The sequence below is a fragment of the Pangasianodon hypophthalmus genome, chromosome 13, assembly GCF_027358585.1.
Source record: "Pangasianodon hypophthalmus isolate fPanHyp1 chromosome 13, fPanHyp1.pri, whole genome shotgun sequence".
NCBI classification, from domain to species: Eukaryota; Metazoa; Chordata; class Actinopteri; order Siluriformes; family Pangasiidae; genus Pangasianodon; species Pangasianodon hypophthalmus.
The window spans coordinates 21,270,668-21,287,523 of NC_069722.1; the positions used below are offsets into that span (position 1 = coordinate 21,270,668).

The window sequence follows — 16,856 nt, forward strand, 5'->3', positions numbered from 1 at the left end:
TTTCTTCCAAGTCTCAAATTTAGTTCAAAATTCATGAGGTATACAACAATTTAAAGTATGCAAGAATAACAATTCAAATTCAAAGTCACAATAATTCTACAAAATATAGCCAAAGAAAAAAAAAATGTTGTTCCTTGTTTGAAATTAAAGACATTTATACAATATGACTGAGTCCAAGATTATTTAAGTGGTACATCACATAAAATGTACCAATTATTATTATTGTTATTATTATTATTATTATTATTATTATTATTAATTAATTAATTATTTTTTTCTATTATTTCAAAGTCTGATTTCAATTACTGCCAAATCAACTAACATTTCCATGTTTATTAGATAACCAAACATAGACATTACCAAGCAATGCAGTTTCCTGTCAACATAACTACTTGGACATAGACACCGTAAGAAGACTGAGAGGTTCTTCATAGGACAGGATGCAACTAGTGCAACCAATTAGTCGAACGTTTGCAATATGCAATTTCACAAGCTTTAACAGGGAAATATACCAGAATCCATTACCCCGTTAAAAGTAAGACACTCCTGTTTGAGGTCTCTGCACTTATCCAAAATAGGCAACTCTAAACCTAGACAATTCACAAAGGCTACAAAAGTCAATAGTAAACAGTATCAAGTTGAAAAATAAGCTTTTCTCACAAATGTTGCAAATTCAGCAAGAATTAGGGCATAGGGCAGAATTTAAAAAAATTCCTCCCTGAAACAAATTATATATGTATATAGGATACATAGAATAATGGATAGATTTTGTTGTGAGCTCCTAAAAACATCAGGTTTGTCATATTAATGACAAATCCAATGTACATACAGTGGGGACAGTTCCAGAATGCAATGCAGCTACATGGCCCAGTTGAGCGGAGTTACAGCAGAGACTCTGCTCAGTTAGTTAGCGATCTAGGAGATGACGAGTGCAACAGCATTGAAAGTGGTATTAGCATGAAAGCTTTGCTTTGCTGAAGATTGTGATAATTATAAAGATTAATATGGAAGTTATATAGGGTGGATTTTTCCATTAAGTGTCCAAGGTCAGGGTAAGGACTGGATGAGGATGATTTTCTCATTAATGCAGAATCGATGTAGCACGCCGAGTAGATTTTCTCCGCAGCGAGACACCTGGCGCTCCATCGCTAGCCGGAAATCTTCTTTCACCCCCTTGGTAATGCCACGAGTCACAGTGTGATGCCTGAAAAAGCAGAAATGAGACTAAGCAAGCGTGCATTTTGCACTCACGATTTCAGACTTGCTTTGTGACAAACAACTAGACATAATAAACTTTTATAATGGCCAACTGTTTTCAAACCTTGACTGAGATCATGTGATTCATGAGCTCGGTCACGACCTGAAACCACTCAAGTCAAAATGCAAAACCATACCCATGCCCACACACACACTCACACATACATCTGTGTGATCCTCAATTACCAAAACACACACAGCAGATATTTTGTGACAGGCTCAACAACACAATAGTAAGATATAAAGATGTTGGGAATCTTTGCATAGTAAAACATTGATAATGATACTGAAACATCACATTTGATTCATCCAAATGTAAAACAACAACAACAACAACAACAACAACAACAACAACAAAATGAGACAAAACAGCAACAGATACCATGGATCGAAATCAAAACACTTGTGAAATGAAAATCCTTTGAAATAAAGAACGAAGAAATGTAAAAGGGGGAAATATAGCGACGTGTTGCGGCGTATGAGCAGGCTGGGGGCGGAGTTTGGGGATGGGCAAGGTTTGATGACGAGGGTGGGGTACCTGTCAGCCTTCTGAGCCCCAGGAAGCAGCAGGGTATTTAACTCCACCCCCAGGGCGGGGCTGGGGTTCCTATGGACATCAAACACCAATTCATCAACACCCCAAAAACAGGGTTGCATTCAAGACCACGAATACAAGCCAAGTTATCAGTTAATGTCAGATAAACATATATATTTAACAAAGGTACGAAAAAACATAAGATAAAAAAAAAGTTAAAAAATTATCCAAAAAAAAAAAAATAATAATAATGTGATGTGCATCAATCCCTCTATCTACAAAATAACTGGAAAATGTGATTGTGGTTAGCACTAGACAAACTCTGCTTGAATAACCTGGATTACTGCCAAATTAGCACAGTAACTAGATGGCTTGCTAGCTAACATGCTAACTAGCAGACTTATTAGCAAGCTTGCCAAGCTAGCAAAAAGCTGAATTTTTCATTAAATAGTTGATAACTGTTTGCAAAAGCTACTTTACGTGCTAGTAAATTACTACTTTGCTAGCTAGCTTTACAACAAGGCTACTACTTCATTAAATTTATCTTAGGTACAACTAGATTCAGGAGGGAAGCTCATTAAAATTTGTTAGCTAAACATAAACAACTAGCCAGTTAACAACTACATACAATAGAGCACTATTCTTAGTGTTATACTAGGGGTTGTCATTGCACTGTAGCTAACTATCAAACTGCGTAGCTCTTTACTATAGCTATTTATCACTCTTGAAATATTTAATAAAAATATAATATTTAGTAAAATTAGGTATTAAAAGATGAAGAAAAACAGTAAAAATTATCCACAATATAAAATGAGGAGTGCGTGACTTTTTAATAATCTGCATTGCTGCCAAATTAGCAAACTAAATAGATGGCTTGCTAGCTAGCGTACTAACAAGTAAGCTTGCCAACTAGCTAGCAACATAATAACATTGCATTAACTGTCATGTATAGACAGCTAGTGCAGAGTGCTCCTTTTTCAAAAAGGCTAAATCACCATAAAACCAGACACATTTGAAATTACGCAATCTGAATATATGACTAAATGATTATAAAATTTAACAGAGGTGTATTTTAGCACAGGGCAAAGTGTGTGAATACTGGATACGGGCCCACCCTGATATCATGGGTCCACCTGGATACAAGTGTTTTTTAAAACCACTAAAAAAAGAATGGGTAACTGTTTGCAAAAGCTGCTAAGTTTGTTATTAATGCTATGTTTGAATAAAGCTCATAACCTGTAATAGATATCCAACTAGGAGAAAAACAATGAAAATGCCCCCACAAGTTGGACTTCCTACTCAGCAAGTCAGGACGGTGTCCTCAAACACAAGTTCAGCACGTGACGTCGTATCAACTGCATCACCAGTAAACAAAATAGCACTTCTTTCATTTTAAATGAGTTATAAAGTATTTACTAGCATTTGCCTTGGATCACTCAGCATACAGACAAATCAGCTTGTTAAATCTGTAAAACTGACTATACACTTCAATGTTTTGAGGTGGTAGATACATTGTTCATATCACTAACATTAGCTGGCTAGATTGTTGTTAACAAAAGATGAACATGGAGGCATCCACCGTAGCTCGAACGCATGGAAGTAAAAATTGACGCAAGTTCCAGCTTCACACTTTCAAGTTAAATCATACGTAGCAAACATTACTAACTTACTAAGGCTTTTATTTAAGTTAGGTAAAACTAGCTTATATACAACTAGTTTTGGGGTGTCACAGTAGTTTTTTTTTAGCTAAACATACATAACTAGCTAGCTAGTTATAAATAGCTAGCTAAGAGCTCCATTAAATAAATTATTAAATAAAGTAGTGTTTCAGTGAAGATCAGAAAAACACAGTAGCTAACTATGAAACTAGCTAGCTATTTATTTATTTCTAAGAATATAGTAAAATAAGGTAATAAATTAGTTTTACACAAAGTGTATAGTTGCAATAACTAAATATTACCTTTAAAGGTCTTTTTCTGAATTTACCTATTGGTCTGTATTTTATTATTTTATGTTAATGAGGAAACTGTTTTAAGTAGTTTCAGGCGCAGAATCTCAGACAGCAGTTCTAACCGCTGCTTGCCTGCCAACGAAAACATGACTTCTCCAAATTTTTACATTTAATAAACAGCTTTCTTAAAAGGAAATTACTTCAGATTGCAGTGCCTTCTGGGTAAGCAGTGCCCCCGAAACGAAAAAGTAATGGAAATTCCCTGACGATATCAGAGAAACTGCATATCTTTCATTATATTTCTTATTTATACTGAATGGTGTTGTTCTGACATGTTTTGTGTCTTGAATGCACCCCATGTGTAAGGTCAAAGGTCATCTGAAGCAAAATCAGCCAGACACAGTGCATATTAGAGGTCATTAGAAGCTAAGCCAGATGGCTAAGCTAGGGTAAGGAAAGAAATGGGGGGGAAAATGTAAAAAGTATTATTCTTCCCATTAGATACATTACCATCAAATCCAAAATTATTGGCACCCTTCAATAGAATGGGCAAAACGGATTGCATGCAACCAACATTAGATACAAACAAGAGAAATGACTTACCTTTCAACTTACCTTTTTATGAAAAACCCATTCGTAAGAATATATTTGTTAAATAATACTATTTTGTCTTAAAATGTGGTGAAATTCACATGTATTCCAATTATTACAATTGCTTTTGGTCTCAAGAAAAAAAAAAAAAAACATATGAGGTTGTTCAGTTATAAAATCTATCACCATGGGAAGCTTTCAACACAAAACACAAGGTTGTTGACCTTGTATGTATTATTCATTCCCTTTAATATATACATTTTTGCTCTTTTCCATAAGGGGTGCCAGTAATTCAGGAGCCGACTACAAGAGGCTTCGTCCAAAATAAAAGAAAGACAAAATTTTACAATAAAATATCTTAAATAATCACTTGTCATTATTTGGCCATCATTATTTTGTTTGAAGATATAAACTTACTTAATTAGCATCCCCTGATTGGGCAATAACTCCAGTTGGACCCGCCCACCTTCCGTCGTACGGAGGTATGCGAACTCTTCCAACATGTCGATGTCTGGGTTGGTAGTCAAGGGGATTAATAACACTAAAACTATAAGATTACATTAAGTAGTTTACTTAAAAGAAAAATTCACCCTGAACGACTCTTGTCATGTTTAGAACCTGCACTTGTCCAAATTTGTTACTATTTAGTGAAGTGTTGTATATTATGCCGTAGAGCAAAAATAATGCCTTCAAAAATAATGAAAATAAATGTTTCTACATAAAAAAAAATACTATAAAGAGCAGTAAACAGTAATAAATGAAACAAAGTCAATAGTTGGTGTGATGATCCTTTGCTTTTAAAAATACAGTAGTCTCATGTACAATGTGTGCAGTTTTATAAGGAAATGAGCTGTAAGTTATACGGAGGATCTTGCAGAAGCAGCCACAGTTCTTCTGGAGACTTTGACTGTCACACTTGCTTCTTATTTTGGCAGCAAAACCCAGCAGCCTTCATTATGTTTTTTTTTTTTTTTTGTCTGAAAAGTGTCTCTTATGTAATATGCTGTTTTCTTTACTGACATACAAAACTTTTTTTCTGTAACATTATTTTTTGTGCTGGAAAACTAATGTTTGGAAATCTAAGATGTTTTTGTACTGAATCAATAATGTAGAAGTCACAAAATAAAAATGTATAATAACGTTTGTACTACAAAAAAAAATGTGAACACATCCTTGCTTTGTTCATACAATAATTAATCACTAATTAAAGGTCATTTTAGCCACGGTGAAGGATACTGGTGACGTAGTTGAAGAAGTTCTCGTACTGAAAACTCCCCTGGTCACAAATTTTGTCCACCGCCTTCAGGAAGAGAGTCTCTCCCTGTGGCCAATCATGCTGCAGGAGGACGATCACATGACCTAGAGACAGGTCATCTCTGTTGCCCTCTGCGAACGCTCGCAACTAAAACAGACAATTGAAGATTTAAAGCAAGAAGATTCAATCTTATTTCTGTATCATTTCTAATCTAGCAGGGAGGTGGGATGATGATGGTGAGTGAATAATGTTTTGTGTGTGTGTGCGTGTGTGTGCGTGTGTGTGCGTGTGTGCGCGTGTTTACTTTGAAGCAGGCCAGCATCAGCTGCAGACAGAAGGGCAGAATGTCTTTGCTAGTGCAGGGAATAAGCCGCAAGTCACTGCCTACAGACAGGAAACAGATTTTGAATACCACATCCTATTCACTTCATAGCGAACTCCACTATTTGCTATTCATGTCCAAAACACGCAGTGGAGAATACACTAAATATGATTGTAAAATTAAATCAGAAGGCTCTACCTGAATAGATGAATATAGTACTATGCTATGTAACTAGTAATAGGCTGTATTCAGAGTTGAGTTAAGTACTCATACTGAGGATTTAATACCGAAATTGCACATTCAGACCTTAGAGGTAACTACAGAGAGTTGCCTGAGAATTGCATGCAACAATGAACTGTAGGCAGTGGAAAAATATAAAATGCAAAACGTGCAGGATCAAGTGTTATTTTAAATACAAATATAATGAAATATACATAATAGTTATTATCAAAATATTATTATTAATAATATTTTGAATATAAATTCAACTAGCTCTATTTATCCATCAGTATACTAACAACGGGCTCCTATTAGATGGTTACTTCAATGCTTGCCTTCCCCTCAATCATATATTATCATATTAGTCTTTTTGAATTTTTCATTTTAAATTGTCTTTTTTTTTATGTTACTTTGCATTACATTTGACAACAAAGAATAAACTGTGATCTGGTTGCTCAGTCCGCATTTTCTATCCCTGATTTTTTCATGTTTAAAAGCCGGGTGCTTTTTTTTTAGAGGCAGTAGTCTAGATGGTACTGGGGGAAAAAAAAACCTGTTTTACACAGTTTTACTCAAGAAAAATCTGGCAACATCAGAGGTGTCATCTACACAGATTTGAACAGACAGCTCAGAAAATGGACATAAGCGGGTGCGTAAACCGAATCTGAATATGCATAACTTTCCCTGCATAAATATTGACGTAATACAAGTTGCCAAATCTGAATACAGCTCTATTTGAGCACAACAGAAAACACAGGTAATAAACAGAAGGTCAGACGAATTTCTCGGAAATCCACTTCACTAAACCATTTAAAAAGCCCAGCAAGCCAGATGCTAAACCCGGGAACGGTGAGATATGTAGCTATGTAACATCCCTGGTGGACGCACCTTTCTTGGATTTGTTTCTTCCTCGGTTCTGCTCCTCGCTGGACTTTGTTGCCTCCTGATTTTGAGGCACCAGACCACTTACAACCTCCAAGAGCTTCTCACAGGCCAGCTGGGGAATAAAACACATCCCACACACCCAACACACACACACAAATCAATGTCAATCAAGGCAGGAAAATGCACATCTAACATTCTTACATGATGCATCAGTCTGTGTGTGTAGTAATAAAATGTGTGTGTGTGTGTGTGTGTCTGTCTGTGTCTGTGTGTCTGCGCGAGTGTGTTACCCGGTACTCCCCGAGTGCATAGTGACATGATGCTTGCTGGATTAAGGCTCTGTGTGTCTCCAGGCTAGAGGCTGAAGTGTGTGTGTTCTGGCTCTGCTGGGGTTGAAGAGAGGACAGCTGCACTAGACTGGACAGAGCTTTCCTGTACTGACCCTGAACACACACACACACACACACACACACACACACAAATAATTAAATATAAAAATGTAAAATTAAATATGACACAATTACATAGTATATTATTATATAGTAGCCTATAATATGTAATAAAAATAGAAATATGGGGGAATTTGTGGTCTTTGGCTTCAATTACACAAAACACGTATTACACAAAAGGCTTGACAACGCCAACCTTCTTCATGTGTGTTATATATTGTTATGCCAGATGCTAGACCAAATCCCAAATGGTGTCCTTCTCCCTACATGTGTACAGTAGAAAGGGCAAAACATAAAAGCTTCTCTATCCCATTTGAAGCACAGCTTGGTCATTAGTTCCTCTAAAGTTTCACTAAGGTTTGCCCTTTATGGTTTATTCCCATTAAAGTTCATCAATATTTGTATAAATGAAAGTTTAAGCTAAATCTAAAGATTTGTACTAGCCTTCGAGTGTTATGAAAACCTTTTCACAAATACTTCCATGTAGTTTTTAACATTCCATCAATTAATAAACCCTTCACTAATAGGGTCATACCTGATATATGATCATATCGGTGAGAAATATCCGGAACCAAAGCCAGCTTTCAGTCTTCCATGCTGCGCAGATCTTGTTGAACTCTGCAAGAAATGAATACCACTGATGAACTGACTACACTTTATTTATAGCCCAATAAATAGTCAGAGCACAAATTTATGCACAGGGGTTTTTGTATGTTCTATCGGCTAGCACTCTTCTGGGATTTTTCATGTCCAGGGGTGGACATATGACTAGCTCAGACACCAAGGAAAGGTTTTTCAGTTGTTTATTTGTCACTGTCTGGTGGGTTTAGTGGGTATAATTAATAATTAAACAGCAGGCTTTTGAAAGAAAAGCAGGAACCTGCCTTTAAAGAAAAACACCCTACTGATTTTCACAAAGCAATTCTTTTTTTTTTTTTTTAACTTGATACATTTGTTTTAAGTGCAACACGTTCCATAATGTGTTCATTAACGTATATGACTCACCACATTTTGCACGACACACATCAACTACGCATGCATTCCAGTCATCGGTGCGAACAGACAATTTTTTTTTTTAATGAAAATAAAAACAGTTATCAAAGACATTATCAGGAGAGGATGAGGAGTTGGCATTAATGCATTTAACTAGCTAGATAACTAGCTTATCTCTATCTGAGGTTAAACTGCTTTAGAGTGTAGGTTTCCAGGCAACCAACACACGAGTCTGGGAAAGCACTTTGGAGCTTTAACTTGCCTGATGGCTAATGAATTTATGATTTGTCCATCCCAGATGGTGCATTATGAATCACCCATTATTTGAACTGAATTCACTCCTTTATATTTGGTTACGTTAATGGGATTCGTCCACAGGGATATTCTTGATACCGTTCTAGCGGGAGCCACCAGGGAGCATCCTCGCAAGCTAGTTCACCTCTACTCCAAGGCTCTCCTAGATTCTCAAGCTCCTGACCTTCTCACTGAGGGTTGCTAAACCCAGCAACCCTGAGAAGGAACTCGTGACTTTATTCTCTGGGTCACAACCCACAGCTTCATCAGCAATCCGAGCTCCTGTTTCACCACCACATACCGGGACGGCGACTGTCACGATGCTGCCGCTGACCTGATCTCTTTGACAATCTCACGCTCTGTTTTTCCATCACTTGTGCAGAGATTATATCTGACAGTTGGCTTGGGAACATGGAATCTGTGGCAGGAGATAGATTGAGAAGTCTGGACTGACCTTCTCAGCCTGCTGCCACTGCAAGCCCCAGCAGGAAAAGCGAATGAATGAATGAATATTTAGATAATTTATTGATTATTATTGATTATTAATTCATTGACACTTGGAAGGATTTTATAGTAGTGGATTTTTTAATCTTTGCAAGAGTCAAGCTGCAAATGATGCAGAATTTGTGTACTTTTGATTTTCAGGGACAAATTTTATCACTTTTTTTATGGATGTTGCAACATACTGTATGTATACGCAGCAATGCAATATACAGAAGTTGCAGATTTTGTGAAGCATAGCAGAGCTAAGCAAAGCCAGATTTGGAGACAAACTTGCTTTAATATCTTTACTGAAAGATTCACTGTAAAGCTATAATGCATAACGCATATATGCTAGAATATGTCATGTACATAGCTGGCTTTTACTGATGATGAGGATTAACTCATGAAACAGTACTGCTGTGAATTACAGCAGCACTAATGGGATAAAAAAAACAGGAATTCACCAGTAGGGGGCTCTGAAGTGTCAATTTAGAGGGAGTACAAAAAGAAAATAAAAGCAGTGTGACTTATGTAAGCATTTGATGTAAGTAAACTTAAGAGAGTAAAACAAAAATGTTTGTGACATGCATAAAACACACACAAACACACACACTACCTGATTCCAGAGTCTCGTGGGAGTGTAAGAGCTCCCAGCTCTCTCTCGCTGTTCTGAAATGCTCTAACGTCTCAGCCCAAGCCGGCATTTCAGTCCTATTCACCAAAATGTGTCTTCCTCGTCCCTTACCCAGAGCGTCCTCATCATCAGAACTCTAAATACGCACACACACACACACATATACACAAAACGAAGTTAAAAAACGTGAAGTGAAAAACCATTTGGTGTTATTTAGAAGTGATACTGGGCTATATTTTCACTTTCTCCTTTATCGTGGTCCCTTTCTGGTAGCCCACATCTCTCTCTCTCTCTCTCTCTCTCACACACTCTCTCCGTCTCACTCTCTCTTTCTCCTCTGTGATTCTCACCATGGTTTTCTCACGGCCATCCGCAAGTTTGCGTTTTTTGTGCGCATGTTTTCCACTGGGTCTCTCTGGCTCAATGTCGTTAAACACACTCGAAAGATCCTCCACCAGAACCCATGGAGTCGAACCTAGTGAGTTATGACCTGACACACACACACACACACACACAAAGGAATGTCAACTAAACTCTAAAATATTATGCAGCTATTTCATACAACACTGTTAAACTGATTTCATTTGTTATTGCATGTACTTTCTCTGATATTTATTGTATTAACCTAACTGAACGGAACTGAACATACACACACAAATAGACAGACACACACACACACACACACACACACCCTGAAAGAGAGAGGGCTGCACTGAGGAGATGTAGAAGTGCGCACTGCGGAAGAGCACTAGTGTGGAACAGGTGACGATTTGGGCGCAGCAGCGAGAGAAAGTCTCGCCCTCCAGACCAGGCAAATAGCGGCACAACTCCTTCACCCGCTGCAGTAGCTCTGAGTATGTCCTGCATACACACACACACACACACACACACACACACACACACACAAAACAGCTTTTAATTAAGGCATGTCATTATATCATACGTGGACTTTTGCAGTTTTTTTATGGTGCTTTGTTGGGCATGTAGTGCACTAGGTCCTACAACACCATATACGGAGCCTATACAGTGATTCGGAAATCACTGCGATTCAGCCGACTGTGTTGTAGAAATTTAAATAACAAAAATATTATTCTTGCATTGAGGATCAATAGATGGGGTGCAGTCACTGACTGTTTACCTACAAAGTGCACCTATATAGCAAGATTGTGTTTATAGTACTTTTCTATCTCTCTCTCTCTCTCTCTCACACACACACACACACACACACACACACACACACACACACACACACAGTGTTACCTGGTGCCCTTCTCCCCCTGCCACTCACACCTCAGCCCCACCGACCCAACAATCTCCAGCAGCCTCTCCCACGGCTCCGCCACCAACGACGACTTCTCTGTCAAGCCGTCAATCACACCCCGCTGGCCCCGCCCCTTTCCGGGAGACTTAAGCCCTCCCCCTTCCTGAGGTCCTAAGAAATGGAGAATTGTACAGTAAAAAGAAGGAAAGGTAAGACTGCCATTGTTACAGGAACAGATTAAAATAATGATGTGAACTTCTCATCTGCCTCAAGGTAGAAAATTTTTCAGAATTTTCAGACTTTCAGAATAAATGGCCGAGTAAATATATTTATATATTTATATATTTTATTCTTTAAGTGTGTACCAGTGACCAACCCTGTAACTGTGCATCTGCGCTGGGGCCTCGTGTCACGTAGCCGATGTAAAACTCGGCCGCTTTGTGCATGTACTTGTGCAACAGACTGGCAGGAAGCCGCATCTCCATATTATTAATGATCAACGGCAGGACATCGCATACTGAGAGAGAAACCAAGAGACGTGTATGCGGTTAGTTATATTAAACAGAAGTATTAGAAGTTTTAATTTCAACTTAACTCAAGAGCAGCTACCTATAATTCCTGCTGCCTTAACAACAGCTCTTGCAGATGGAAAGAAATGACGTACCAAACAGTTTCCTGTAACAGTTGACTGGTGTGTCCAAGTCCTGCATGTTCTCCGCCTCCAGCAGGGACTCTCCTAAACTCACCTAACACGTGAAACAAATGACAAGTCAAGGTTTTGACTTATTAAAACTCAGAGTCACAGTCTTAATAACACTGATAAATGGAACATAAAACTAACTGGTACAATTATGAGGTTATGCCAAAATGAAGTTGGAACTTTTTAAGAGGTTTAGAGTACAGTCCTTTCATCAACGATACTTTATACGCTGGTGTACCTCAGTGGATGACATTAAACATTTTTTAGAGAGGAAATTGTAAAATTGAAATTTATTTTAGACCTGAAATTGTAAGATTGGAATTTTTTTGAGAGCTGAAATTTTAAGACTGAAATGTTTTTACAGGTCAAATTATAAAATTCGAATTTTTTGAGAGCTGAAATTGTAAAAAAAAAATTTCTTCACGGAAATTATAAACTTGAATTGTAAGATTGGATTTTTTTGAGAGCTGAAATTCTAAGGGTCTTTTTTTACGAGTGGAAATGATAAGATTACAATTTTTTTTTTAGAACAAATTGTACAACTCGAATTATTTTGAGAGCTGAAATTCTAAAATTAAATTTTATTCTGGGAGCTGAAATTGTAAAAGTTAGAATTTTTTTTGAGAGTTGAAATTGTAAAATTTTAATTATTTGATATTGTAAAACATTGGATTTATGTTCGAGAGTAAAACTGTAAACTGTAAAACTGAGTGAAACTGTAAAATTTAAACTTTTTGAGAGCTAAAATTGTAACTGAAAATTTTTGAGAGCTGAAATTGTTTTTCGAAAATTATTTTTCAGTTGCTTTTACTACGTTATAGTGTTTTATTATGTTATATGTTGCTTTCTATGTTATATATATAGTGAAGTATGATAGAGACCTGTTTAAAAAATTGGTGTATTCAATGAAATAAAAGCAATTTCTGGTAGTACACTCAAACTCAGCTGTGCAGATCTGCTGAACTTCTAAAAAAAGTTTTGATCCATATTATATATAATGTATGTTTTTATTAAACCATATGTGTGTGTGGAACGCTTGCTTACCCCGTGCTGTACCACAGAGTCTGGGAACCTCTTCAGCAGCAGCAGGTGCATCTCTGCTTTCTCCAGAGTGTTAAAACACTGTTCAGTGGCTTTTAGAAGCATCTGACACTGCACAGGGCCTGGTAGAGTCTCAAACACACCTACACACGCACGCACACACACGCACACTCTTAAAATTCTAAAAACAGCATCTGACACGACACAGAGGCTAGCCGCATCCTAAACACACCTATACGCACAAATACACACCTCTGAGGAACTGTGCATTCTTGTCCTGGGTGTCGTTCCTCAATGCTGCTGTGATTATAGCGATCTCACGCCACACCCCCGGCTGCTCCGGGAAATTAATAAATCTGATCAATGCGAAATAAAACCCAATGATCAACATCAGAGTCATGCTGGAGTCACACTGGAGTACAATATGCATCCTTTTTAAATGTGATTTTATATATTATATATATATATACACATTTTATATATTATGATATATATATATATATATATATATATATATATACACATTTTATATATTATGATTTTATATATATATATATATATATATATATATATATATATATATATATACACACACACACACACACACACATACATACAGTACTGTGCAAAAGTCTTAGACACATGCAAAGAAATAATGAAATTCAAAAATAATTAAACTAAATTTTCTACATTAAAAAAATACTATATAGAGCAGTACTAATAAATGAAACAAAGTCAATATTTGGTGTGACAATCCTTCACTTTAAAAAAAAAAATAGTAGTCTCAGGTACAATTAGTGCAGTTTTATAAGGAAATGAGCTGTAAGTGTTACTGAGCATCTTGCAGAAGCAGCCACAGCTCTTCTGGAGACTTTGACTGTCAGACTTGCTTCTTATTTTTGCAGCAAAACCCAGCAGCCTTCATTATGGTTTTTTGTCTGAAAAGTGTCTCTTATGTAATATGCTGACTGTTACGAAGCCTTGACACTGGAGACTCCTTTCATTAATGTTAAACAAACATCTCCTTACAGAGATGTTCTTTATCATGAGGTTTAGACTATGTGTAGCGTCCTCCATACGAGTTCCTGTGAATGAGTTGTTACTATAGAAACGATAGCATATTAGAACTAGAGCAGCGCTGTGTTATAAAATATTATAAAAGTGTGTATAAAAGGAACTAGGGACATGAAATTTCTCAGGTAATTTGGGTAACAAATAAATATACAGTACATAGCTTTGTGTGTGGACAGATCTGATTGTGTATGTGTGTGTGTGTTTTTTTTTCCCCCGGGAGCTTTATACACTCACATGTCATAGAGCAGTCTGCCAGCTGAAGAGGTCCTCTCTGCGTTGCGCTCAATCATGTACATCTCATACTGTAAAAGACGGGGAGCGAGAAAAGGCAAACTGAAGACTTTTGCACTAAATCATAGCAACGCAGCTTGGAAGATCAGGTTTGTTGAATTGTTGTCGAGGAATTAATTTTTCTCTGGAGCAGGAAAATCACGGCACTGTGCTGGACTCTGGACATCTGGATATATAGGCATCTGGATATATAGGCATCTGGACATATAGGCAATACAAGCTACTTATGCTGCTAGACTGGTCTCACATACACAGTACATACCAAAATACACACGTTTATGTAAAACAAACAACATCAGGACATGCTGTTATAAGAAAATAATCAGTGATGAGATGCTGTGATGTGGCCTGATGTGAAGCACAGTCACTCTTACCACCCCAAAGTTGATTATTTTCCTACAACTGCACATCCTAAAGACATTTTTTCCCTCTTATACAGCAGCAATTTGCCCAGGATTACAATTTTTTCATTTATTAAGAAACAACACACCATGCTTTTTATCCGTTTCATGTTTTAGAACATCCGTGAAGCATTTATTTAAGTGTTATCATTTACGTTATAGCGGCTATAAACAGTTGTTCCCTCACTTTTTTTCCCTTTCTCCTGAAAGACAAAACATGCAGCTTGTCATTTTACCAAGAAACCAGGACGTCCTCCATCCTGAAGACTTTCACATGGCAGAAAACCTACTGACCTTTACAAATCACTGACACTGGAGACTCCTTCCATCCTTCCAAATGCTATATAAATGCATCACCATATCAACGATTATGCATTTTTCTTTGTTAAATATATACATTTTTCAAATCCATTTGTTATTAGTCTTAGCTTATGTGGAACGTCTGCCATATAAGTTACTGTGAATGAGTTGTTACTATAAGAACAGTAACTACTGTCAGAGCTACTGACCAATCAGATTTGATAAGATGAAACGATATAAACATCATTCCCCTTAGTCTAAATCTAGCCGACATGGGCAAGACATGTTTGGTGTCCTATGTAGTATCTATCCGTATGTTTTTTCTGACCAGTATAGTATATTGCACTTATATAATAATATTATAGACTACATTATCCATTATCCAAGTTGCAACAACAAATGTTCCACTGATAACTGGCTAGAGAGAAATTTTCCTCATCTCTAGATGACTTTGAAATTTTAGAAATTTTGCACCTGGAACGCGTTTTATCAGAGACACGCACACTGGGTTGCCAGTTTATTAGGCACATAAAGTATCCAGTATCAACATCATTTGCCCTTTTGTCAAGTGCACCCATCCACTGCTTATCCTACACAGGGTCGCTGGGAGCCTGGAGCCTATCCCAGGGGACTCGGGGCACAAGGCGGGGGACGCCCTGGACTTAGTGCCAACCCATCGCAGGGCACAATCGCACACACACACACTCACACACCCATTCACACACTACGGACAATTTAGAGACGCCAATCCAATTCAATCCAAGCCAATCCAATACAACACATGTCTTTGGACTGAGGGAGGAAACCAGAGTACCTGAAGGAAACCCCTGAAGCATGGGAAGAACATGCAAACTCCGCACACATGGGGTGGAGGCGGGACTCGAACCCCCAACCACGAAGGTGTGAGGCAAACATGTATATATATAATGTTCAGACAATGTGTCAACCCCCTCTATCCTGCCCAGTAGTGGACAAGAACCACCAAGGAACCATCACTGACCAGATATTACTTAAGTAGAGGACCATTCTCAATACAGCAGTAACAATAACATGATTATATGCGTCTGGTTGTACATCAGGTGGATTATTATTAATCTTATTATCATCCATGCACAGCATGTGTTTATCGTCTTCTGTCCTTCATCAGTGTCACTTTCTGACCACAGCTCTGCTTCAGGCTGGACAGGTTCTAGCTGGTGGACTGTTTCCCATCTCAGAAGAGGTACTGAGGTGTTTACACACAGTGCTGCTGTACCTGATACACTCACAGCAGCACTACATACACATTGCCATGCTGTACTGAGACTGATTCACCACCTGCATAATATCTGGAGGTAATATAGTGGTCTTTTTGCATGGATGGACTGAGTGGAGAGAGGGACAACATGTCACTTCCAGGCACAGTGTATCCAAGCTCAGTGTGTTGCCCGGAAGTCTTGCCTATTCTCAGCAAAGCATGCCGGGTAATATCATTCTGCAGCAGAAGCGTGAATGAAGTGATGTGCACGCTGTAAATCAGTGTCTTGTCTGGGTCTGGGTGTTATCAGTCTGTACCTGTATGTTGAAGTCAGCCGGATAGAGCGTGCGCGCGGTGATGAGCCAGGCTTTAGCAGCCCACGGGTCTTCGGGCACGAGCTCGCGCGCGCGTTTCACCAGGAAATCACAATCCCCCTGTGCAGACATGTTTACTGCTCCAGCTCCAGGACTGGGCCTTTATTCCTAAACACACAAATCAAACAAACCACAGAACGGAGACTGGATAGCAGCAGTAGTGACCGCACTGCTCGTGCGCATGCGCACAACGCCCCATTTCTCCTTTCACTTCTGGGGCACGAGAATGTTGCAAAATAAAAGTCTTTATCTCACCACGGTTTTAAAGGTGTAATTGTAATTTTTTTTTTTTCATTTATTACTAGTATA

General features: G+C 38.0%; 1 protein-coding gene across 2 annotated transcripts; it reads right to left on the bottom strand.

The window, feature by feature from the left end:
- Window positions 1-318: 318 nt before the first annotated feature.
- Window positions 319-16,746, bottom strand: ints10 (integrator complex subunit 10). Of its 2 annotated transcripts, XM_053239383.1 has the most exons (18): window positions 16,491-16,746; window positions 14,179-14,246; window positions 13,123-13,226; window positions 12,874-13,013; window positions 11,794-11,875; window positions 11,506-11,646; window positions 11,129-11,300; window positions 10,560-10,729; window positions 10,219-10,358; window positions 9,851-10,004; window positions 8,000-8,082; window positions 7,306-7,458; window positions 7,019-7,127; window positions 5,894-5,973; window positions 5,571-5,736; window positions 4,752-4,845; window positions 1,796-1,864; window positions 319-1,204 (listed from the first exon to the last, which is right to left on the bottom strand). In XM_053239383.1, the coding sequence occupies exons 1-18, from the start codon at window positions 16,617-16,619 to the stop codon at window positions 1,048-1,050; spliced, it is 2,211 nt and encodes a 736-aa protein (XP_053095358.1). In that variant the 5' UTR covers window positions 16,620-16,746; the 3' UTR covers window positions 319-1,047. The 2 variants fall into 2 exon arrangements, with proteins under 2 accessions (XP_053095358.1, XP_053095359.1); XM_053239384.1 differs by lacking the exon at window positions 1,796-1,864.
- Between the last annotated feature and the right edge of the window lie 110 nt (window positions 16,747-16,856).

Bases quoted from the DNA above. Each gene is read 5' to 3' on its own strand.
- ints10 (XM_053239383.1), bottom strand. From the start codon at position 16,619: ATGTCTGCACAGGGGGATTGTGATTTCCTGGTGAAACGCGCGCGCGAG. The intron at 10,730-11,128 runs GTAACACTGTGT...GTGTGTATGCAG, and splicing joins CAGGGGGAGAAGGGCACCAG to GACATACTCAGAGCTACTGC. The intron at 7,128-7,305 runs GTAACACACTCG...TTTATTCCCCAG, and splicing joins ATGCACTCGGGGAGTACCGG to CTGGCCTGTGAGAAGCTCTT.